Raw genomic sequence first — 24,855 nt, 5'->3', positions numbered from 1 at the left:
CAGCGAGCTTAAATATCCGTCGTGCGCGGGATGTCCGCGGGACATCCAAGGTTTTCTTCCATACTCGTTAAACGAACCTACGCGAATAGCCTTTTAGTCTAATTCATCGTATAAAATCCCAATTAAACGCTTGGGAAACTGGAGATCCCGTCCGAGCTTCCTCACCCCGGGAAAGCCAATAGAGAAACCACGTCCTCGTAATCCCCCACGGAAGCTTTTTCGGATAAAGACCTTTATTGGCGGCGAAAGATTTGTAACGGAATAGACCTATCGCAAATTCCCTATCGAAAACGGGCGTCCGCGCGCAAATTCTCATATCCGGCGCTGCCATATATTCGTGTCCTTTGATCTCGAACAGAAGAAGCGCACGAACCTTCAGCAATATAAGAAAGTATCTTGGAAATTGCTGTCGATATGAAGAAATATGAACGTGGCGAAATGATCGTTCAGAGACACTCCAATTTCTGTTTCCTTGACCAATCCAACATTGGTTACCACAAATCTTACAGTAATATTGTTATAGTTTGTACAGTTTTCATAAATTTTTTTATTATTAATTGCTCTTAAAATTTATGCTTAAAAATATTTTTAACATTCCGAAACTTTTAACGGATATAAAAATTGCTTACAAGTGGAAATTAAACCGATAAATCAATTAAGAGAAAGAATCCTATTTTTAGTCGTAGCTCTTGATGCTTAATAATATTTATACATGCAAATTTGCAAATACATTTCTCTATCCAGATTGAAACCTTGATTGAGGTGATACTTTTCGCAATAAGCTCTTTCAGCGCTTTAAGATGCTTAATAGCATCATTATTAAAATTGACGCTCAATGTAATTTGCGATGTTATTTCCAGTTTAATTTTGTGATGATTGCGTTTGAAGTCCAATAAACCGAATCGACGGGCAATTTGTAGAACTGAAAAATGCATTTGCAAATTTGCATATAAATATTATTAAGCACCAAGATCCACTTCGATCAAAAATAGAATTCTTTCTTTTAATTGATTTTTTTTTTAAATGCGCAATTATTATATGCCAAGAAAATTAAACAACAACAAATTGCAGACACACACACCACCACACCACACACACACACACACACACACACACACACACACACACACACACACACACACACACACACACAGAGAGACACACACACACACACACAGATACAGATATATCTTGCTTCTTACATTTCAGTCTTCAATCTCTTCGACAAATTGTAAGTCGCAGGATCTTTCGAACAAAAAGCTGTCCGATCTTACAGTAAGAAAGACTCGAGTGCACTCGCGCGTCGGCAGCGGCTCGTTTCTTTACCGAGACGCTCCATTAAACATCCTCAACTACTTCTACTTTTGCACATTTTTTAGAGCTCGTTTACCTCCTATTGTTTCGCCTCGGCTCTTCCTCCGACTTTACTTGTCAAGGAAAGCTTTTCTTCCTTCTAGCAATATTAATTGCGATTAATAAGTCAAAACAATTACGACGGAACAAAATGAAGAAAATAAAATGTGTTCTCGCGGTTGCGTTCATTATTTCTCTCATTTTCCTCATATGATTTTTAGACGTAAGTATGTCAAAAATATTTTCTTCTACATTTAATTTTTTTTCCCATTATTACCGAAGACGAGCCACATATACTTAGTCCCTCTTATTTCTGGACAAAATATTTCCCGCAGGGGAATTTTCGCTATCATTATTTTCTAAGAGAAGCCCGACCTATCCGTGCACCAAGAGCTGCATTACGGACGACTGTATTTCGCACTGCCTACTAACCGTCAGAGCGTGGCCGGGTTTTCTCCGCATTTAGCACCGAATTATTACGCCCCCCGAGCGTTCTCCATTCTCGCCATTTTACCTCTTCTCGCGTAATCTGTCGCACTACCGAGCGGAACCAATGCCAAGGGACGCGGTTGCACGAAGGGAAATGAGAATATAAAGATGAAACTGCTTCCCGGTTAGACATCGCGTTTGTTGACAAGTTCGTGATGCTCGTGAACTACGCTGTCATTATTTTTTCACGTGGTACTGTCGCTTTTTTCACGTGCGATCGAACATGTGTCTCATAGCTGGAACGTTTTGTCCTAACAATTCGATACGTTGAAAAATCCGAGAATATGCGTGACAATTTCAATAAAATTTTAAATTGCTTATTGTAAAATCATATCGAGCTGCAAAAAAACGTGAAAATATTTTCCAAAGCTGCGTGAAAAAGTAGTCTCCTTCTTTTTATACGAATTAAATCACAATAAATACACGGAAAGAACGATTTTGCTGAAGTGTCTAAAAATTTAGCTTATACATACAGACCTGAAAATAATTTTGCAGGACCATCAAAACAATTATGTAGGACGCTCAAATTAGTTGCTAAAATGTCAACATTTTTTGCAGCTTATCATGTGTTTCCTACGTAATTTATGATTTAATTATTTCGATGGATCAACAAAATTATTTTCAGTTCTGCGTATCTATCTAAATTTTTAAATACTTCAGCAAAATCATCCTTTTCGTGTAAATTATTCCCCTTTTGATAGAATTTGCATTCATACATTGTCGTTTGAGAAAAACCTAATTACGCGATGTATTAAATACAAGAGTATAGGAAATTATGCGCAATTTTGCACGTGTCTTATAGGGATCCATTACTCGACTTACGGCTCGAAAGACATCTGTAGGCATTTAGATTCTTTCATTGCATCGATATTCTCGCAAGTTACTACGACTGCAGATCCGTCGAGTGTGTACTCTGCACTCGAAGCGGCTCAGCTACCCTTTGTATTTGAATATTGCTGTCCAGGATCAACGGGGCCATCTGCACGCTCGGCGGATTCAGGCCTCGCGGATACCGATCCGGACTTGATGAGCTACCAGTGCAACCGGATATTGCAGGGCTGGGATAAAAGCCAGACCACGACGGGGAAAAGTCTCGAACGCTCGAAGAGGAGATGAAACGGAGGAAGAAGAGAAGGAAGGCAACATGCGCGAAATCGTCCTTAAGTAATCGGCCTTTCCGAAGGTATTCGTCGAGACGAGAATGGGACGAGATGAGGTGCAAACGACGATGGTGGAAAACCGAGGCATACCGGGGACTCGATTAAATGATTAAACGAGCCCCGCGGCGCCATATTAAACTCGCCGTTATTCTCCCGTTCATGGTAGTCGCTTCCTGTGACGACGGCAGTCACCCTCTTCGCCGACGCGGCTTCTTCCATTTTTCTCCCCATTCTTCCTACCTTTCTCGCATCCCCTAACAATGTCATTGTCCATTATCGCGGCACAATCGAGGAAGAACAAAAACAGATTTCGATTATACCGATTGCAATGAATTCTGATGAACTGGTTTTCTTTTCTGAAGCAGGAAAGAGGAAGGGTGTAAAAGACGTCCCTCATAAATCTCTCGGAAACGCTATATCGCTCCGTCTGCACGGAGTATCTCGAGAGGAATATGTCCGATTCTTGAAAACGTTATTCAAGTGCTTTTAAATAGAAAAAATAATATATGAATACGTTGAGTAATGTAAGATATAGAATCTAAGGATATTTCGAGATAATTAAATGAGACAAGAAACTAGAATAAAATAATTCGTTATAACGTTTTATCACATAAAAATATCAACGATTTAAGCTGATTAAAGAGCTATTATATATGTATAATTAAAGAGTTATAATTTGAAAGTTATTTTGAGAGAAAGAAATTGGTTGGAATAAAGTAACGCGAGGCAACGTTTTATTACATAAAAACATCAACGATTAAGCTAATTAAGGAGCCAAAATAATCTAGAGAATATTTCAGGAAAAAGAAATTTGAATAAAGTAACGCGTGATAACGTTTTGTCATGTAAAACTATCAAGAGACAGTATCAAGAATAATGTCTCGCGACAAGTCTACCAATTATATAAATTTCAACGGTTTCAGTTAATTAAGGAGTTAATATATCCTACGTATTTTAATGAATATTTAAATTTTGCATTTTTCGTATCACTGCTTGTATAACCAATAATCATCATTATGTATACAGAATTGATGTAATTTTATTACAGTATAATATCCTGTAATAAAATATTCAATGTTAAAATTCTACGATACATAATTTCATTTTGTTTATGAGCAAACTGGGGAAATATCGTTGCGAGCTGAATTTTGAACGATTTGGAATAAAGTCTCTCTCTCTCTCTCTCTCTCTCTCTCTCTCTCTCTCTCTCTCTCATTCTCTCTCCTTCAAACAGCCTTTGAAATAATTACGCGGATGACGCGACGACGACCCGGCATGCAACGAGCATAGACGAGACTCGATTAGATCATTTAGATCGTTTTAACGCCAACGGAAGAAGCGGATCGGCTTTTTGCAGAGGTTCGGATATAGCCGTTGAAGCGTTCGCGACCGGGATGCATTTGCATATAAACGAGAATTCAAAGCAACGCCGAAACGCGCCATTTTTATTATTATACCAATTAGGTCATCACGTTGCATGTACTACAAATTTCTACCGGTTATTTTCTTCTCTCTCTCTCTCTCTCTCTCTCTCACTCATTTGCTATCACTCTCTCGCCGAAAGATGCAGCCGCCGGATGTAGCTTCTGCAGCTTCACTCTTCGTCGGGATCACCTGCAAGATCAACCGGTGCGATGATCGAATTTCGGTGAGGTTTGCCCATCTTTTTTTCAGAGCACTGTTGATTCGGGCTTTTCGCAGGCGGCACTCGAACCTTGCGATTAAATGGCCCCGCGAAACATTTTTTTTCCACCATTGAACGAGTCGTCTCATACAGAGGGATTGAAAGGCGTCCTCTCCACTCTCTTCTCCTCCCGCACCTCTCGCCGTTGTTCGACACGCAGTTATCCGTATTTTATGGAATGGCTCTCTTCGACGACCCTTGTTTCCCCTCGCTTTCATAAATCATTTACGTCGCAAAGGCAACGTGTCTAAAGTTCAATTGCAATTTTTGCGTAATACCGTTAAGTCGATTTATCCCCTCGTTAAAAAACGACGAATAGAACAGAGGATATTTAAGTGAACAATAATATCCTCTCATTAATTAAAATAATACGACTCATTAATTAAAATTGTCACGTTGACGAGAGCGTTACGGTACAACGATGTTTATGAAGTAAATAAGGAGAATCCCAATCGGGGCCGAACGTTTTGTTCACTGTGGTACTCGAGATTCCCCCCCTCGAGATTGCTATTTGAAACGTTTCCAGTTTTCAATATCAAATCGATCTCGGTGGACGTAATTGCCAATCTCCGTCGCACAGTTAGCGGAAGACGGGGACACGTCCTGCTCCGGAAGGCTCGGTTCGCGAGGTAGCCGATCGAAGATGTGTCCGTCGCCGTGCCATCGAGATTCAACAACGCCCGGGGCTCTTCCAACTCGGTGACGTTTGACAGCTCGTTAGCTCGTTTCCCTGACGAGGGAAATCGCGGTTACAGCTATCCATTGTTCTCGGACTTTGGTGAACGCGCGATTTTCTGCGCGCATATTTCGGGAGCTGCTCCACAACTTCGTCTCTCTTTCTCTCTTTCATTTTTCACATTTGTCCTCTACTTACTATGTTATCTTCTGTTTTCTTTATTTTACTTTTATAATTTCAACACTACTAGATACTAAAAGAGCCGATGGTAACCCAATCTCTTGTCTTTAGTAACATTTTGTTATTTTCATCTTCCGTATATATAAAATATAAATCAATCCATTTTTGTATTTAATTTCGAGGTAAACAACGTCCATGACCGACATTCATAGACGTTTTTATATTGAAGATTGTCTTTAAGTATAGTCTTAAGATGTCATAAACCAATCAGGAAGCCGTATTAGTATCTTAAGGCATTACTTAAGACGGTTTTAAAATAAGAACCGACTATGAATACCGACCCATATTAACATATGCACTTAGTAAATAATTAAGTAAACTAGAATAAAATTTTAATAAATTTTCTTAAGTTAAATTGTTCCATTCCGTTGTTTTAATTAAATTAATCTTGTTGAGCCGTGGCGAACTATAGAAAAATGGTTAAAAATTATTTTAATTTGGTATAATTTGACATAATGAATTTAACAGCGTATAGTTTTTATATTTTATTCATATTATAGTTCTTATTATTCCATATTTTTAATTTCTTTACTTTCGTTCTTTGTTTTTTTCTATGTTCTTAGAGGGTTTGCCCTAAAATATTAACATAAACGCCCTTATCTATCTGTCTTGTCTATTTGTCTAATTACTCATCTATCTATCTATCTATCTATCTTATATCTATCTATTTCCGTCTCTCTCTTCTCTCTTTTTTTCTCCTTTTTCCCTCCTACTCCCATCGTCTAGCATACAGAAACGAGTCTCTCCTTTGTGACCAGGATGTTCTGGCGGATTGCCAGGATTAATTATGGTATACTGAACTCTCGGATGGACTATCATTCTCAGCTCTAACTCGGCTTTCAATTTGCAATCCCGCGTATCGACGTCCTCGAGAATATTTCTGTACTTTCGTGAAATCTCAAGTATCACGCGCGACTGAGCAAATTTCTCGCAGAATTTATTATGAAGAAAAGAACATTTAGTTGACAGAATTTCAATTCAATATCGGAATTATTAAATTGAAATTAACCAAGAACATTCTCTCTAATTGGCACTAATTAAAATTGTCATTTATGGATATCTATTTATAACAATCCTCATCTTTTCAGATTCGTAAACATATTATTGTATTTAGGAATTTTTCATTTATAAATTAATTATATGATTTTGGAGAAGAGAATTTTAAAAGCTATAACAATTTTATTATCATATTTTCGAGAAATAGCATTGTCAATTACTTTATTAAATAAAAATCGAGCCTTTTCTATTGTTAAAAAATTTACAACCGCAGTCAAAGAAAATTCAACCGTAAATTTTCAACAATATAAAATTTGTTACGGTATATATTCAGTATATGGGATATATTTTTTATGGATTTATATTGAAATCAACTTGGAAGTGCGATAACATTTACGGACGCGTTTTATTTAATGTATGATGTTACAAAAATATATGGAAATATCTGAAAAACACCGTATTCGCTGTAACGTATTATAGCTAAACCATGACAGACGACCACGATGCGTTTACCGCTCATCCATAATCGAATTCCACGTATGGACGCAAACGAATAATTATGTACATGTTTAACGGAATCGCCCATGTTTTATGTAGCTGTATTACAGCAATATGTAAACATCACGGACGTTTTTCTCAGCGCGAATGTGTTGAACATTAATAAAATCGGCTACAACTCGTTGCATATTGATTTCTCTGGTCGGGATTATCATCCCCCGTCCCCCTCCCAAGTAAAGGGCGATAGCGCAAAATCGATGGAGATAAATCTCGAAAGCGAGATAAACGATGGCATAGTGAGTGCATGACAGCGAAGAAAACGGGCATCGGTATTCCGATAGCCGTCCAAAGAAGAAGGCAGGTGGTGTTCATCGGAGGCAGCTGCAATCACGACCACCATCTGCTGCGGTAATGCACGCCCGTTCGGAGTCTTGAAGCGAGGCAAGAGGCCCCAAGAGTCCCGGCAATTAGGCCCAGCCGAAACACGTGCCCGGTTCGGATGAACCGATTTCGAGGAGAGACGTGATTCTCCTTGAAAGCCGTCCGTTTTATCTCTCTTCCTCTCGCTTCCTGCTGCGTTTTTTTTCTTTCCTTTTTCCTTTCTTTTTTCCACTCCCTTCTAATTTTTTTTCTTGCTATTCTTGCTTGGCTGCGCGCGCGCCCGTTGCACCTTCGCGTCATCTTTCAACAACAACTTGTTGAGCAACAGTTGGTCGGCACGAGACAAGGAATATGCTTGGGTACCGATTAAAATAAGAATAAAAAGGAATAAAGACTTGGCTCGCGCGAACAGCTACACTGCGCGAAGATTGTAAGCTACTATTACTACTAGGAAAGAATCTACCATTTACGTTGGAAGTTATATTCCAGAAATTTGTTTACCTTGTTACAAGTTCATATCTTGGAATACATAAAATCTGTACAAGAATTTTATTGCGATTGAATCGAATAATGTAATATGACCTAACTTTATAATATACTTCTTAGAGATCTGTATCTTTTTTCATACACCTTATAATTTACATAAATTCTTTCTTAAACAAATTAACTTTTGTAAAAAAAAACGCTGTTTCTCAAGCAACAATTCATGAAATGATTTTTTATGTAGTGATAGCACCTGAAAATAAAACTTTATGACACAAGATACTACAAGTGACATCTTGCGGCAAATGTATAAGTTTCTAGTAGAAAATATCGAGGAAGGAAATTCGATAAAAAACAATTTTTATATAAATTTTATATATAAATCCGTTTTTGTTTTGAACACTATTTCAAAAATATTACTGAAATAATCAAAATGTCAAATATACAATTATTTCATTGAGAAATACATAACAATTTTAAAACTTCATTACTTACTTAAAAAATAAAAAAGTATAAGTGAATACGTATAAACTGTGTAATGAATCATTTGTGATAAATATATATATTTTAGTTTCATTACCTCTCCATATCCTTTTTTTTAATAGAAAAGGAAAATCAGGACACCAATAAAATATTTTTCTCAATATTTTAATGCAAAAACGAAAAACTTGAATACATTAACTATTTTAAGGAATATGCATACACAAAAAATTACATCTTGTAAAAATACAATATTTTATTTTTGTTTCACCTCAGTGAATGCTGCCGTCTATATCATTACTACAGAACTCAAGTCACAATACCACAGTAATTCGACACTGAACATTAATGATAAAACAACGAAGGAAAAAAATTAGGAATTAGACATAAAATCTTTTATGCAAACGTTCTAACCTATTATTTGTTTTTTTAAAGAAATAATTTTATGTAATTTATTCAAATATCAAGAATCAAACGGGATTGGGATAAGCAGAACTGAACACATTAATAAGAAACTAAATTTAATTATAAGTGTAAGGATAAAATTTTATTAATAGCGACCAGATCGACCATCTCTGCCCTTCTCGTCTCTTCCCTTACGTCGATCTTTGGATCTGGATCTTCTATCTCGAGATCGGGACCTCTTCCTACGTTCGCGCCCTCGCGACCGCGATCGCGATCTTGATCGACCCTTGCTCTTCTTCCGGCTGTACAAATATCGGCGGAGATCCCGGGAGATCGGCTTCAAGTGCATGAAATTGCAAAATCCAGAGCGCGTGCATTCACTAAATGCACACAATTCTCATATACATTTTCGTGCCTATTTATTATGTACTTTAAATCGTATTAGCTCACAATTACCCCATTTCGTATTGACGACAGCAGGCCTCACGGAAATCGGTAACGGGTGAAAGCTCGGCGTAAACCGGTCTGCCACCGAACCAACGATTATTCAAATCATTGACTGCTCTCTCAGCATCTTCCTCTCTGCGAAATTTAATGTAAACATTTCCGACTAAGTGGTCGCCAAGATTGTCGCACACGTTCATCTCTTCAATCTCGCCATACTTGTCCTCGCATTCGATGAATACGTCCTCGAAAAAATTGTCATAATGCTCTTGCATTTCTTCGTCGGAGACATTTGCAACCACTGTCGTAAAATACATTCCAAACTACATAATCCTCATTTCGTACAATATAGAATACTCTCATTAAGATTCAATACATGTACTTACAATGAGATCCATCTGCGCTTTTTGCAGAATTCTGAGGGTTCACATAAAGATTCTGCAGTAGACATGTCTGAAGAACACAGACTTTGCATAAACGATGTATCGCGTGATAATAAATTTAATTCTATTAATTTCTTGGATCCACTTAAACATTTAATTTGTGTTAAAGTTTAATGTGTTTAAATTCAAGACAAATATTGGTATAAATTCTTATGCAAGATTACCACGGTCCTGACAGAGTAACATATTTAACTGACAAAAATTGTTTGACAAAAGTTATATCTTAATGATAAGATATAAATATGTTATTCATAAAAAGCCTTATACATTACATATCAACATTAAGATATGCAAATTATTGTAATCATAAACACAAAAATATAAAATATGTAGAAAAAGATAAGTAAATCTTACCTGACTAAAAGTTGGCTTGTTGTGAATTCGCGAACATCGATCTCCATGTCGACAGGCACCTATCTTGAAATAAAAGGAGCAATTGACTCTGCAAGAGAAATAAATAAAGTTTACATCACGATCATAACCTATTTCGTATAAACCAGCGATATATAAAACATGGATTTTACGCTTACTTGTCCTTCTCAGTCCCGAAAATTGACGCCAGATATTCAGCCATAGCTTGAAACTCCTCTGGCTGAAGCGTGTCACAATTGTATCAAGAAAAAAACAGATCTTTCCGCTTTTAAATATCCGGCGACATATCGAGCACGGCCACGGTCAGGAATACATCGAAGTACTGTTTTACCGACAGGGTATTGTCAATACAGCGAATCATAGGTCTGTTCTTTTTAGCTAAAGTTCTTGCACAATTCATCTTTCTTCCTTTTCTCTCTACGTTGAAGAAAAAAAGAGAAAAGATGAACCGTGCAAGAATTTCAGTTAAAAAGAACAGGCCTTATAGTTCAAAGTTGTGCTGTATACTTCAAGGCTATATTCTAAAACGTTTTCTTCGAGAAAAATTTTATTGTTTTGAAATTTAGCCTAAGATAACATTTACATGAAATATGTAAATATTTAAGTTTACACGAATTTTTTTATGTGCACAGCACAAACGAAGTAGAATATATAAATTATTAAATTAGATTTTTATATGTGTGAATTCTGAAATATTTTTAAAATTTCTAAGATTTCTCTAATTGTATAATTTTTTATGAAATTCTAGTTTTTTTTTTTTTTTTTTTTTTTTTAAGAAATTATATAGGAAGAGAAATCTTAAAAATCTTAAAATATTTCAAAATTCATATATGAAAAATTCTAAGAAAAGACTTTCTTAGTATTTATTCAAAATGTTTCAATTCATACAAAAATTCTGAAAAAACATTTAATACTATAAGTTAAATTAAATTGATTAGTGATTAATTATAACTTATTTTAAGTATTATAATCACTAACAACAATGCTATTAATATTCAAAACAAATAATTAATTAGTTATACAAATTTAACACTTATAAATATACAATATTAAATTTTTCTAAGAGTATAGTTTATGTTGTATACGAGATGTAAATTATTATATTTTTATATGTGTAAATGTACAACTCTTGTAATTAATTTACACATAATTAATGTATATTTTAATTAAGTAGAACTTATATCTGAATTAATAGTGTACTAAAATAAAAGTTTCGTATTAATGTTTAAAAAATAATTATTTTAATTGTTTATTCTAATAAAATGGCCAGTAGGGGAGACCGGGGCTGGTTATCGTATGGGGTTGATTGTCAAAATGCTTATAACTCAAATAAGACACGGCAGAAAAATCTCTTTTTTTTACTGTAGATAGCTGATATAATATTAATTTGTTGTGTAAAATGGTTTGCACCACAAGCATTGTATATATTATTTATAGCGATTTTTGAGAAAATGAAGTCGGTGAGTAAATTTTTATAATCACCTATTTTGTTGTCTGACAAGTCTTTGGCATTATTAATCGTAATATCCCTGTATTCATAGAAAATGACATATCTTAGAAGATCTTTGCTACAATTAAGTAATCATTATTCTGACTAAGTTTGAGAATACAATCTCTTTTATTAAAAATTGCTATGTGGGGTAGATTGACCAAAATGAGACGAGATTAGGTGATAATTAATTTTAATATCTTTAGAGGACACATTTTCAGAGAATATACTTACAAATATATTATATTTCATGTAGATATATATATTTTCATTTTTCATATAGAAACTATGGTACAAAAACAAATTACGTATTTTATGATTAAAATAATTATTTTATTTGTATTAATACTATAATTACTATTATTTCTCAAAATATAGAACTGATATTAAAATAAAAATTCTGTTTTTTATATGTGTTGTCCATAACAAATATGCTACTGCCATAACAAATATGCTAATATCCTATAGAACGTGTGACAATCAACCCAGAACACGGGGTTAATTGTCATATTTTCGCAGCTTCATTTAAAATTAAATAACTTATTTTTATGATATGATGAATTCACGAGTAATATTTTTTTTAATACCTAAAGGATGTAGGTATATTGTAACACATATAATATTTTAAAATCAGGCATCCACTTTTTTCTAAAAATCAATAATCAAAAACTGTGACAATCGGCCTCGGTCTCCCCTATGTACATTTCGACATACGATCGTAGAAGATTAAAAATATTTTATAGGCGTTAGCGCCTATTAATATATTCTGCTTACTATTTATATCTAATTTTATTCTCATGGTTCATAGTCCTTCTCAACATAGTTTTAATTAAAAATATTTCGACAATAATAAGAATAACAATTAATATTTCTATAAATATACAACGTTGAGACAACAGTATTTCTTCTAATAATATATATAACACATATATATGTTCTTAATATATATAATTCCTAATTCCGTTGATTAATTTCTTAACTAATTTCTTACCTAAATCTCGCGATAAATCTAATTAAATTTTTAATTCCTTTTTCCACTAATATTTTTTTAAAATCTCATTATTATATACGTTTGTTACGAAAGTTTTGGAGTTTTTGGTATTACACTACTCTGTTCCATTTGTTCCTTTAGACGAAATTTCTGAATTTTTCCGGTATTAGTCTTTGGATATTCATTTACGAACTGTACATAACGCGGTATTTTAAAGTGCGCTATTTTGCCTTTACAATAGTCTATTAATTCTTCCTTGGTCATCTTCGCACCGTCGCGAAGTTGAATACACGCACAAACTTCTTCTCCATACACCTTGTCATATGCTCCTATAACTTGTACCTGCATTACTTTGGGATGGATCGTCAGGAAGTCTTCGATTTCCTACGATAAAATTTGAAGTTGGTAAAATCTTCGAATTGAGTCTTAAAAATTTTTTTATGCGTTTTTAATTTCTCAAAATTAAGATTACATATAAATTATTTGGAGTCATATCGATAGTAATAGGAATTAATTTCTCTTTGAGAAAATTAAGTCCCAAGTAAAATAAAAAGTCATTATAACATCAAAATTACTTTAAAATTATTATTAAAAGTCACTTTTTTGAGTCAGTTAAAATTCATTTTAACGTCATTTTGAAGCTGTATGTGTTCTATTTCAGATATTGCCAAAAGAACTTATAAAATATCATTAATGTTATTTAATGTTTTCAATCGACTCTTTACAGAAAAATAAGATGTATTAAGTAATGAATGAGTAATATAAATCGTACACTATGAATCATGATACTTACCTTAGGGAAAATATTTTCTCCTCCCCGAATAATCATATCTTTGAGTCTTCCGACTACACTAGCGTATCCATCTTCCTGTAAGACAAATTGGTCGCCCGTCTTCAACCAGCCATCCTTCGTCAAAGTTTTTTTTGTATTTTCTTTGTCGTCCCAGTAACCTAACATTGTGCAGTAACCGCGAATCCAAAGTTCGCCAGGTTTTCCAAAAGGAACGGTCACACCTTTTTCATCGACAATCTAATCGACAGAGATATGCGTAAAAAAAATACATATATCATAAAATGTTAAAAGTCGAAATTAGAGAAAACTATCCTCAGAATAAAAAATTGACGTGCACCATCGTTTCAATATGATTCGCCAAATGACCAACAGTGGTCTCAGTAAGATGTCTACCTTCTCCACGTATCGACTGAAATACTATAGCTGTTGTTTCTGTAAGACCATATATGCTCTGGAAATGAAAGTTTATCTCACAATGCAGGGATTTATATAAATATATAAATAATTATATATACAAATATTAAATGATCAGAAGTAATATACTATAAGCCAAGCTGGATATCTGGGTGCTTATTTCCTTCATCAGTTGTCGTCATGTTGCCGTCACATTGCTAGTAACATACCATGCTAATATTTCTGACTGTTTGCTTTCAAAATTCAACTAAATATAACTTGTACAATCATTGCATGTTGCTCAGTACGATAAGATATTTGATATGACGACGATAAACAAACAACAATTATTCAACACTCATGCAGTGCATTAGTTTGCTCGATATGATTAATCACATTTGATTATTTAGGATTAACTTAGTTATGTTATTTATGTTAATTATGTTGATTTATATTCTTAATTTATATGTATATTTATCGAGTGACCTTACACTGAAGATGATGTAATACTCAAAACGTTATTATTGCAGTTATATATTTCATTTAATTTTTTATATATAAATATATAGATAAATATACATATAAATCAACATAATTAACATAAATAACATAACTAAGTTAATCCTAAATAATCCTAAATAATTAAACGTTAATCATATCGAGCAAACTAATGCACTACATGAGTGTTGAATAATTGTTGTTTGTTTGCCGTCGTCATATCAAGTATCTTATCGTACTCAGCAATATATAATGATTATACAAATTATATTTAGTTGAATTTTGAAAACAGTCAGAAATATTAGTATGGTATGTTACCAGCAATGTGACGGCAACATGACGACAACTGATGATGAGGAAATATACTAATGTCAACAAATTACCACCAATTTGCTGTAATCTGATGTCGAATTCATATGAGTACAACCTAAGACGCACAATGACGAAACACCTTGGCTCGAATGTCTAGAAATTGGTTGCTTCAACGGTTGCCAACAACATGACGGCAACCTCAGAGGCATTTGACTGTCTGGGATTATATTTGAAATAATACTCGAAACGTTTTTTACTGTTACATGTCGTAAAAATTAAACGTTTGTTACTGTTACATTTCGTTCAATACATTTTCATGTTAATATGTACATTTACATCCAACTTGGCTTATGCTCATTATTTCTTATCAGCGAATTTCGCTAAGTCTTTGACTATTTATTTATTAAAAATATTAAAATTATCTTCCAAAATGTACGATGCTGCTCAATTATATAATAGCATCATGATGAATAATTGCTAAAGCTGAAGAATTGAAGAGCCATGGCTTTGATTGAATTTACCATTATATCATTAAATCCTAGCACGTCTCGTATTCGTTTGAAGAGTTCAGAAGGTGCGGGTGCACCACCGGTAATTCCTGCCTGAAGACTGTCTATCGGTAGCTGTAACCGTTGCTGTGCCTCGATTAAATTTACCTAGAATCATACATGAAACTCAATTTAATGAAAAAATTAATTTTCTATAAATTTCTGAAAAAAATGGAGACTGACTAATCATGAATAAAGTTTAAATTTTATGTTTTAAACTCTTCTTTAAATTTTATATTTTAACCCAAATTGTAAATGCAATGATAATGAAAATTGTTGATAATGCAATGTTAAAGAATGGTGAGATTATTTTACTTTATCATTATAACAGGTATATCGAAAGTAAATTGTGCAAAAGATAAAACTGTTTTGTGAGAATATATAAATATAAACAAAGTTTAGCTTAGCGATATTTATTCATGAATCATAATAAGTTTCATCGATTTGAAATTCCGTCCGGGAAGCATGACCAGCGATTACTCATTGCATATTTTTACGGCTCCCAGCTAACTTTTGATACTATTAATAATTAACCATTAACACATCGTTAGAATAGTGATTGTCTTGACGTCATAATTAAATGCATCAGGACTGCCAACGTTATTTTATAAGAATAATGCGTTACCGTTAATGTACTTTTCTCATAAAAAGCAATTATTACCGTTATACTCATTATATGAAATCGTTTCTTCAATCAATTTTATAATATTCTTTAAAAGAAAATAAATTCTTGTTTTAAGTACATAATAATTTTTTAAATTAGTTTTTCTAAAATTTGTGACAAGTACATTTTAAGATTCTTATCAAGAAAATATTCATTATCAAAGACTACTTACGTCTTACTATTCAAATTTTGTGTGTCATAGTCTCAAAAATGTAATGACGTTATCATTACAGACAGAGAAAAGTAACAACTATTATATTTAAAAAAATAACAATAATAGTAACAGCGTTGCAAGAGTAACGTGCGTTACTTCTCAACTGTGAAATACAATCTTTAAAATCTTATGGAATATGCCACGTGCATTTATATCGAATGGAAATTTTTCAAACAATCTAGCATGCATCTATTTTGTTCTTGCTTACCCACATAGTTGGCGTTCCATATGTTATGGCACACTTTTCTTGCGCTATAGCCTTCAACGTTTTTACCGGATTGAAGGAGTGTTCTTCTATAACGAGAGTGTTTCCCGTGTGAAAGACAAGCAGTTGGCCCATTACCATGCCGAACGCATGGTAAAGTGGCATGTTTAAACATATTTTGTTCTCGATAGTTATGTTTGCCCGTCGCGCAGACTGCCAACACAAAAATAAAACGATTCTTTCTAAGATATAGAACAATAACCTACTTCACTGAACTTAGTTCAGATGTGAAACATAAAGAAACTTCGTTAATGAAAAAATCACTTTAAATTATTATCATATCTTTCTACAGAACACAAACTATCGGTAACATCAATGTTACAATTTTCTACTCAACAATGAGCTATTACAACATGTATTATTCCAGATAGCACATTATATTCTGAGAATATTCTGAGAATATACTAAAAAGGTCACATCTGATATTCGTACGATATTTCTATGTCCGCAGCAACATTGTTCACAGTATATCCTTCAAATATCGAGATGAATTTCGAAAATTTTTCTTAAGAGTGTGTAAGAAATATCTATTAAAAATAATATTCTGTTAGCGAAGAACATTATTTTTAATAGATATTTCTTACTCTTAAGGAAAATTTTCGAAATTCATCTCGATATTCTGAGGATATACTGCGAACAATGTTGTTGCGGACATAGGAATATCATACGAATATCAGATATGACCTTTTTAGTATATTTTCAGAATATGATGTGCTATCTGGGATATTACATTTGTATTATTGAATAAGAAATTATAAATTATAATATTGATATATCTACTGTTAATTTGTGTTTTGCGAGAGAGAGAGAGAGAAAGTTAGAGCCATGGCACACAAAAAAACTTAAACAATAAAAAAATTAACACATGTTGGATTGGCTGTTGCTTACACTGGCCTTACGATCTCTACTGTGATTCATTTACTACTTAAATTTGTTGTGTGCTATGGCCCTTATAAGTTAAAAATAGTACTAATATAAGTAATTTCTTAATTATTCAATTAATCCCGAAAAGGAGTTATAATGCAATTATCTAATATCTAATTTTTCTGTTTGTGCATCTCACCTCTTTACTGTTGTTTACAAGACTCATGTGTGAGAGGATCGTGGCTTTGGACTTTCCGGTGGAACCGGACGTGAACTGTATACTGCATTCGTCATGACATGATATCTTATCCTGTTCGGCGTTGATCGCATCTACTTCCGCTTTAGTTGCCGAAACTTCGACGTCGACGAAACGATGTGTACCGCTATAAATTAAACATGCTGATATCATTTACATTCTCTCAATGGCACGGTGTTTGTGAGAACGAATGGATAGACCACGGTGAAGCTATTAACCTAATTGCACTATGATTCTTCCATACAGCACGGTTATTAATCAAATCGGTTGATCAGTAAAAGTTCAAGGGCTGTACAGCAGAAAGAAGAAAAGAAATACGCGAGAGTCCATATCCGCGGAGTGCAGCGAAAAATGATCGTCAATTGGACGTCGAATCAACGTTTAATAAATCATAGGTAATCATGGTGTAAAATTTTTATACCATGGATATAATGATGTTGTAAAATTTTTACATAATGGATGTAATAAGAATAGACTGCGCAAGACGTATTCCTATGATTATCACTTTCGGTTTAGAAAGAGTGGCTGTGTTAATTTAACAGAGAAAGAAAACTGATCAGTGAGCGCTCAGTGATTCTTTAATATGATTTTAGTTTCTACATTTAGATGCAGCGAAGAACTAAAGGCAAGAACCAATCATATTAAAGAATTACTAAACGCTCAGCTTTCTTTGTTAAACGCAGCCAGTGATAGCTTGAATTGAAACATATTGCTCTCTTTTTTTTTCAGCTCTCCGATTCTATATATCAGCATCTCTCTTCAATTCAAAGAATCGAAGAGAGGCTGATAAAAATTGCTGATATGCTAATATCAGATAATACACAATCTATGCGTTCTGTATTTATATGACTAATTGATGTCAAAATCATTGATATTACATTGTATCGAGGTCGACTTGACGTCAATTCGATGATCATTTCTTATTAGAGATGTTACGGACAAAGTGCGCAATGTCGACATTATTCGAGTTACCTACTGTACAATGTCAGCATTGTCCAACGCGATTGGGTTGGGTAATGTTGACAATGCCCAGGCAATGTTGGCACTGCACACTTGCAGACTTTGCCCGTAACAGAGACATACGCACGAAACACATGACAAAGTAATAAAAAAAAAAGAAGGAAACGTTTTCGAAGAAATGATGCTTGACGAAATTACTGTGAACGTTTTCTTCGACATTTAAATTGTTTCGTTTTAAACACCGTCACCCTTTTCAGTATTTCAAGTCGTTCAATCTTCGTCTTCGTCTATTCGACCTCAGATCGATATTCTCATGTCATAAAACAGAACGCTCATACCTTGGCCATTTACCAAGAGGAATATTCAAAGTATTATAATATAAGTATTATAATATAAGATCAAAGTATATTATATTATTTTGATATTTATCTACTGTAATAAGATTTAAATTAAGCACAGCATAATTTTTCTTATTAATATATTAGGATATATAAAAAATATTACTCTTTAGTCTTTAATTAATACGTATTAATTAAATGTAGCTGAATTTTTAGATTTGACTTAATATTTTTTTAATGTAACAAAAAATTTATTAAAAATTCGAAGATCTATTTGCACTTTAAACAAATTTAGACAGACCAATTTTTGAAATCTAATGAACGTCGTACAGAAACTGACATTAGAAAAATGTGAGCGTACGAGACGTTTTGATACAATAATCACGTGTTCTTAATCCATTTCGCAAAGTCGAGCAAAAGATTTCTGTCAGTCAAAGTGCGACAGCTCACGCGATATTCACGGATTAGTGAAGCGATCGTGTTCTAGTGTGTGAACATACTAAAAGCTCACGAAAGATTGTGAGCGCCACAGTCATTTGAAAAAAAACAAAGTCATAATTATATATACCAAAAGTAATAATCGCGCCATTTAAATGCTCTATTAGAGTTTATTAATTAGTGGCTTTTTAAACAAATTGTTATTAAGGGAAGTTATATTCCTTTCTTTAAAAGATTGCTCTCTCACGAGAGTGCCAGAAATTACTTATTATTAATTAGCCAACTTAAAGACATAATTATTGTATCATGCATTACACTATATTTTGAGGATGTGCGACAATTAATATTCTAGTTGTGATTATTACAGCAATTGTGGTTTCTTACGTTACATGATCGGGCGAATAAATAATAATATGTTCCAAAGTAGGGCACACTTCCTTGGCGGCGAGCAACATCTTTGGATAATTCTGCGTTTTGAATTTCTCGGGTGAGACAATCGCCTTTGCACCAACTTTTTGCAAACAATACACTAATTCGTCGTACTGATAAGCAGAGTTAATTGCGACGACGATTAATCCCATCCTCGACGCAGCCAGGAAAGTTATGATCCATTCCAGATCATTTGGACCCCAAATGCCCAACCGATCACCCTTTTTCAAACCTAACTTCTTGAAACCCGCAGCTAACGAATCGGCCCGCTGAAGAATCTGAGTAAATGTTAAACGGACATTTTGAGGAATCGAAACGATGCAAGTCCGTTCGGGCCATGTTGCAGCTGCCTCACTTAATAGTTGTCCGACGGTTTTATATAGTATAGGAGATTCACCGGGATTGTACATGTGAGCGATTTTGATTGCATGAGAAAGATTGACCCTTGCTTGGATGTTCAATTTTCGAAGCTGACGTCGTTCTGCAACAATTAATCGTGATGTATGAAATTCAAAAGCGGCAAGTTTGATCCTCATCGATCATATTTTGTTCATATATTTTTATATTTGAAGATTTTTCTCAAATGTTTAATAATTAAACTTATTCTTACACTAAAACAAAAAAAGACGCATTTTTTATAGTAACAGCAACCAGAGTTGGGCACATTTACGAATAAAGGATAACGAATAAAGTCTTATTCATAAATAAAAAATTTTGTATTCGAATATAAATTTATTTTGTGTATCTAAGATAAAATTATATTCGAATAACATTTATATTCGCGTATATGGGAATAATTCGAATTAAAGATATATTCGAATAAAATTTATTCGAGTATACAATGTATTCGAATGAATAATATATAATTCAACATATATAGATACATTTAATATGAGTGCATTGTAAAGTATAATGTAGAACAACTTTTTTTATTAAACTTTATTTTACACTAAACGTAGTCCAAAGTGATAACGAAGGTATAAAGCGTGGTGAAACTAGCGTACAATTAGTAACTAACAATGATTAGATATTATTTGGAATGTGGATCTTTATTTTCGTACAGGACCTCGTGACAGGCTCGTGTTCTAGGAACAATATAATACAAAATAGAACAATACGAATAACAAATAATACCAATAACGAATAATATCAATAACGAATGATGCAAATAACGAATAAATAACAATAATACAATGGCGAATAATATCAATAATTAATAATATAAATAATAAATAATGCAAATAATAAATAAAATCCTATTTGAATAATATTCTAAATAAAACATTATTCGAATAGTGCCCAACTCTGACAGCAACTATATAGGTGACAAATATAAAGTTTTATATGTATACACTCTCTTTTATAAGAATTAATGTACATATATATTATATATAAAATGTATATGTACCAAAAATGAATATACGAGGGTCGTATATCTGAAAAGTTTTGAGCCTAACATAGAAACAAGTAATTTTTCGGTCAAATTCAATTTTATTTTTCCACATAATCTCCTTTTAAGTCGATACATTTTTTCCAGCGATGCTCCCACCTCTTTAATCCATTCAAATAATACTGATCGTCTTGCTTTGCAAAATAGGCGTCTACGGATGCGATGACCTCGTTCGATGAAAATTTCTGTCCTCCGAGCCAAACTTTGAGCCTAGGAAACAGAAAAAAGTCGCTGGGGGCTAGATCTAGTGAATACGATGGATGGTCAATTAATTCGAATCGCAATTCGTGAATTTTTGCCATAGCGACCGCCGAAGTGTGAGACGGTGCGTTATCTTGATGGAATAGCACTTTTTTCTTTTTCAAATGCGGTCGTTTTTTCTCAATTTCTGCCTTCAGCTTGTCAAGCAATGATGCGTAGTACGTCTCTGTCATTGTTTTACCTTTTTCAAGATAGTCGATCAATTCCATGACACTGTCCCAAAAAACAGTCGCCCTCACCTTTCCCGCCGATAAAACCGTCTTCGCTTTCTTCGGAGTAGGTTCACCTTTCGCGGTCCACTGTTTTGATTGTTCTTTCGTTTCAGGAGTGAAATGGTGGACCCAAGTTTCATCAACCGTTATTAATCGACGCAAAAAATCCGACTCATTTCGCTTAAACCGCTCCAGCAGGGCCTTAGAAATGTTCATTCGAATGCGTTTTTGATCCAGAGTGAGCAATCGCGGCATCCAACGCGCGGTTAACTTACGCATGCCTAATTCTTTAGTCAATATATGACAAACACGTTCTTTTGATATGCCAGCAGCCTCTGCTATCTCCCTAATTCGACGGTTGTCCATTATCATTTGATGAATTTCTTCTATGTTATCGGTGGTGGTCGCAGTTGTTGGCCGTCCCGAACGCTCATCATCAGCTAACCTGGTACGACCACGTTTAAATTCAGCTACCATTTTTTTTTTTTTTTACACGGTGGCAAATGATGGGGCAGAGTCCCCGTAAATAGTGTCCAACTCGGCTTTAATTTGCGTAGACGTATTGCCTTTCAAATGCAAGAATTTAATTATAGCACGATATTCAATTTTTTCTATTTTTACAAAATGACACAAATGATTGTCAAATAAGAACTGAACGTCCAAAGTGGCCACAATTGTCACAGATATCTTTCGTAAGTATCACGATTATAATACCAGAATGGCTTTGACGAGTAACGCGATCTTCATGATGAGGCTCAAAACTTTTCAGACGACCCTCGTAAAGATAACAAGATCAATAATAGTCAGTTTTATTTCTAAAACTTTAAACTATTATTAATAGTAAAAAAACATACGTACAACCAAAAGCTTACTACATGTTTCAACTCTCGGATTGAGCCATCCTCAGATACTTTACATTCTTACTAATACATTTATTTTATTCTAATAAAATTCGTGGTGACAGTTGTATACGTTGACATAGTCGAGTGCTTCCATGAGACCATGATCCACTTCCAAAAGATTAACCGATCTATTGTTAATTGTACTGTGATGTTCTAATAAACCATAAACATTCATAAATACAAATTAAACATTGAGAATTAAATCCAGAAAAATTATATAGCTCCATATAAGAATAAATTGAAGAAACTATTGTCAAGCAGATTGATATAAATTTTGAATGACTATCTATATAAACCTGTCATCTCGTTAGTTTGTTGAAACATAGATGCATCATCTCTACAAGAAACACTCACCCGTTATATACGTACTTAATATATATGTATATATTATATATATATATATATATATAAAATTGAATAAACTATTTTATAGTTATTGCAAGTAAAGCTGAACTTATAAATTCTTGTAATTATTTGACTTTAATTGCAATAACTATAAAATAGTTTAACTATATAAAATAGTTCAACTCTATAATATATTATTATATGTACATTAGTTCTTTAACTGCTATTAAATAATGTTAATAAAACACTAATAACAATTATTTCTCGGTGCGGTCGAAAGAATAATAATATTTCAGGGCTGGGCATGTATTTGAAATACTTTTATTTGAACAACAGTATTGGTAAGACAATTATATTTTGTATTTTGTATTTGTTCAGAGTACATGAAAATATTTTGTATTTTGTATTTCATGGGAGCGTATAAAAGTATTTTGTATTTTATATTTCAGTATTAATAACAAAAATTATGAAAGTATTTTGTATTTTGTATTTCAAATATTAACATTGATAATTAACCTTGTTATTTGAATTACAGATACATATATAATAATACATTACAGATACATATATAATAAAATACAAAAAGCTTTCAATCTTTCGATTTTAAATACAAAATACGTAATACTTTTATGTGATACGCTAAAATAAAAAATACAAAGTACGCTTGTATTGCAAATAGTGTGTTTTAAATAAAAGTATTTCAAATACATGCCCAGCCCTGTAATATTTATATATCTGAGAAATAATTCGTAATTTGATATTTATTTTCAATTGCTTATGTTAAAAATTATATTGACATTATTGGAAATTATCGTTAATGCAGATAACAGAGATTGTGCAGACATAGAAACTATCTCTATTGATTCAGCGTTCTAGAACATCCATAATAATATAATTCAAATGCTAAGTATTGTAATAGTTCAAATTTATTAGACCGTACATGTACTAAATCTTGAAGTTTATTATATAATTAATTTTATTATAATGTTTCTTTACTTACCTTTAAAATTAAGATACAACAAAGAGAAGCATCGTGAGTGATACTGATGATTTAAAATTCCAGACACGACGTATCGCGAAACCGATTTAAATAAAAAAAGCATCTTTCTAAATAATAAACTGATCAGACTTGTGTAGCGTAAACAGGCGAGACGCTCACTAAACTTTTTGTTAAAGGACGTTCTAGTACGAGTCAAATCCTTATCTTGTTTTCACAACGTTACTATCTTTTCTTAATTATCTCTCTTATAAGTTATAATCTTCTTCCTTCTTAAATATAATCTAAGTTATTTCGTTTTAACAATAACCATACATTAAAAAATTGTTGATAGGCTATCTCTTCCGTAATGTCAAAATTCTTCTGACAAGATAAATTTTATTATAATGGTTTATAAAAGTGCGTTCTTTAATTTAATTTAAGAAATGTTTGATACGTTATATATTTGTATAGAAATAAACTTTTCTTTTAGAAATATATAGTACAAAGTTTTCTCACTCACTACGTGTCTGTTTCAACTGAACAAGCATCATGAAGTATGTGAAGATTTATCATATATAGATAACATAACAATAATTTTTAAATTTAGGAACGATTGTTGTTGAAACTAACTGTATGTTTGTAGAGTTTAGCACATCGTGCATGAAATGGAATGAACTCTTAGGCCCAGTTTCACAACTTACGGTTAACTCTTAACTGAGGTTCAATTTATTCAGTAGACTTAGGCTCAGTTTCACAACTCACGGTTAACTCTTAACCGAGGTCCAACTTATTTCTCATCTTTTTCCAATTCTAGAATTGGAAAGAGATGAGAAACAAATTGAACCTCGGTTAAGAATTAACCGTGAGTTGTGGAACTGGGCCTTATCAAGTTGAATCTCGGTTAAGAGTTAACCGTAAGTTGTGAAACTGGGCCTATAAGGATTCATTCCGTTTTACGCACGATGTGCTAAACTCTATAAACATACGGTTAAAGGTCATACAAGCACTGAAGAAAGAATGCTAATTGTGGATATATTATACACGTATGAAATATTCTTTTACAATAAAAAGTATTTTTAATAACTTAGAAATAGATGATTTTTAAACATACTCTGTGTTTGCTTTATGTTTATAATTTTCTTCTTTATTT

The 24,855-nt window shown here is 33.2% G+C and overlaps 2 protein-coding genes and 1 pseudogene across 2 annotated transcripts; 1 reads left to right on the top strand and 2 right to left on the bottom strand.

Moving 5' to 3' along the window:
* The window catches only part of LOC108768440 (uncharacterized), a 60,522-nt pseudogene extending 57,243 nt beyond the window's left edge, over positions 1 to 3,279 (top strand).
* A 5,412-nt stretch (positions 3,280 to 8,691) lies between these two features.
* On the bottom strand, positions 8,692 to 10,408 carry LOC108768437 (splicing factor U2af 38 kDa subunit). The gene is made up of 5 exons (XM_018518848.1): positions 10,263 to 10,408; positions 10,087 to 10,174; positions 9,676 to 9,742; positions 9,302 to 9,590; positions 8,692 to 9,225 (listed from the first exon to the last, which is right to left on the bottom strand). Exons 1-5 carry the CDS (start codon positions 10,304 to 10,306, stop codon positions 8,991 to 8,993), a joined length of 723 nt encoding a protein of 240 aa, XP_018374350.1. The 5' UTR covers positions 10,307 to 10,408; the 3' UTR covers positions 8,692 to 8,990.
* A 2,189-nt stretch (positions 10,409 to 12,597) lies between these two features.
* Positions 12,598 to 23,924, bottom strand: Acsf2 (Acyl-CoA synthetase family member 2). The gene is made up of 8 exons (XM_018518845.1): positions 23,727 to 23,924; positions 19,512 to 20,037; positions 17,335 to 17,518; positions 16,215 to 16,424; positions 15,102 to 15,236; positions 13,715 to 13,828; positions 13,378 to 13,614; positions 12,598 to 12,968 (listed from the first exon to the last, which is right to left on the bottom strand). The coding sequence occupies exons 1-8, from the start codon at positions 23,827 to 23,829 to the stop codon at positions 12,669 to 12,671; spliced, it is 1,809 nt and encodes a 602-aa protein (XP_018374347.1). The 5' UTR covers positions 23,830 to 23,924; the 3' UTR covers positions 12,598 to 12,668.
* Positions 23,925 to 24,855: the final 931 nt, after the last annotated feature.

This window comes from Trachymyrmex cornetzi, unplaced genomic scaffold, assembly GCF_001594075.2.
Source record: "Trachymyrmex cornetzi isolate Tcor2-1 unplaced genomic scaffold, Tcor1.1 scaffold797, whole genome shotgun sequence".
Lineage (NCBI taxonomy): Eukaryota > Metazoa > Arthropoda > Insecta > Hymenoptera > Formicidae > Trachymyrmex > Trachymyrmex cornetzi.
This window is presented reverse-complemented; position numbering and strand designations above follow the sequence as displayed.

What these genes read in the sequence shown, in the direction of transcription:
- LOC108768437 (XM_018518848.1), bottom strand. Translation starts at nt 10,306, where the DNA reads ATGGCTGAATATCTGGCGTCAATTTTCGGGACTGAGAAGGACAA. An exon ending in ACAAGCCAACTTTTAGTCAG is followed by an intron (nt 9,743 to 10,086) that starts GTAAGATTTACT and finishes TGTGTTCTTCAG; the next exon opens with ACATGTCTACTGCAGAATCT. An exon ending in TGTCGTCAATACGAAATGGG is followed by an intron (nt 9,226 to 9,301) that starts GTAATTGTGAGC and finishes GTGTGCATTTAG; the next exon opens with TGAATGCACGCGCTCTGGAT.
- Acsf2 (XM_018518845.1), bottom strand. Translation starts at nt 23,829, where the DNA reads ATGCTTTTTTTATTTAAATCGGTTTCGCGATACGTCGTGTCTGGAATT. An exon ending in TTGTAAACAACAGTAAAGAG is followed by an intron (nt 16,425 to 17,334) that starts GTGAGATGCACA and finishes TTGTGTTGGCAG; the next exon opens with TCTGCGCGACGGGCAAACAT. An exon ending in TAGGATTTAATGATATAATG is followed by an intron (nt 13,829 to 15,101) that starts GTAAATTCAATC and finishes TTTCATTTCCAG; the next exon opens with AGCATATATGGTCTTACAGA.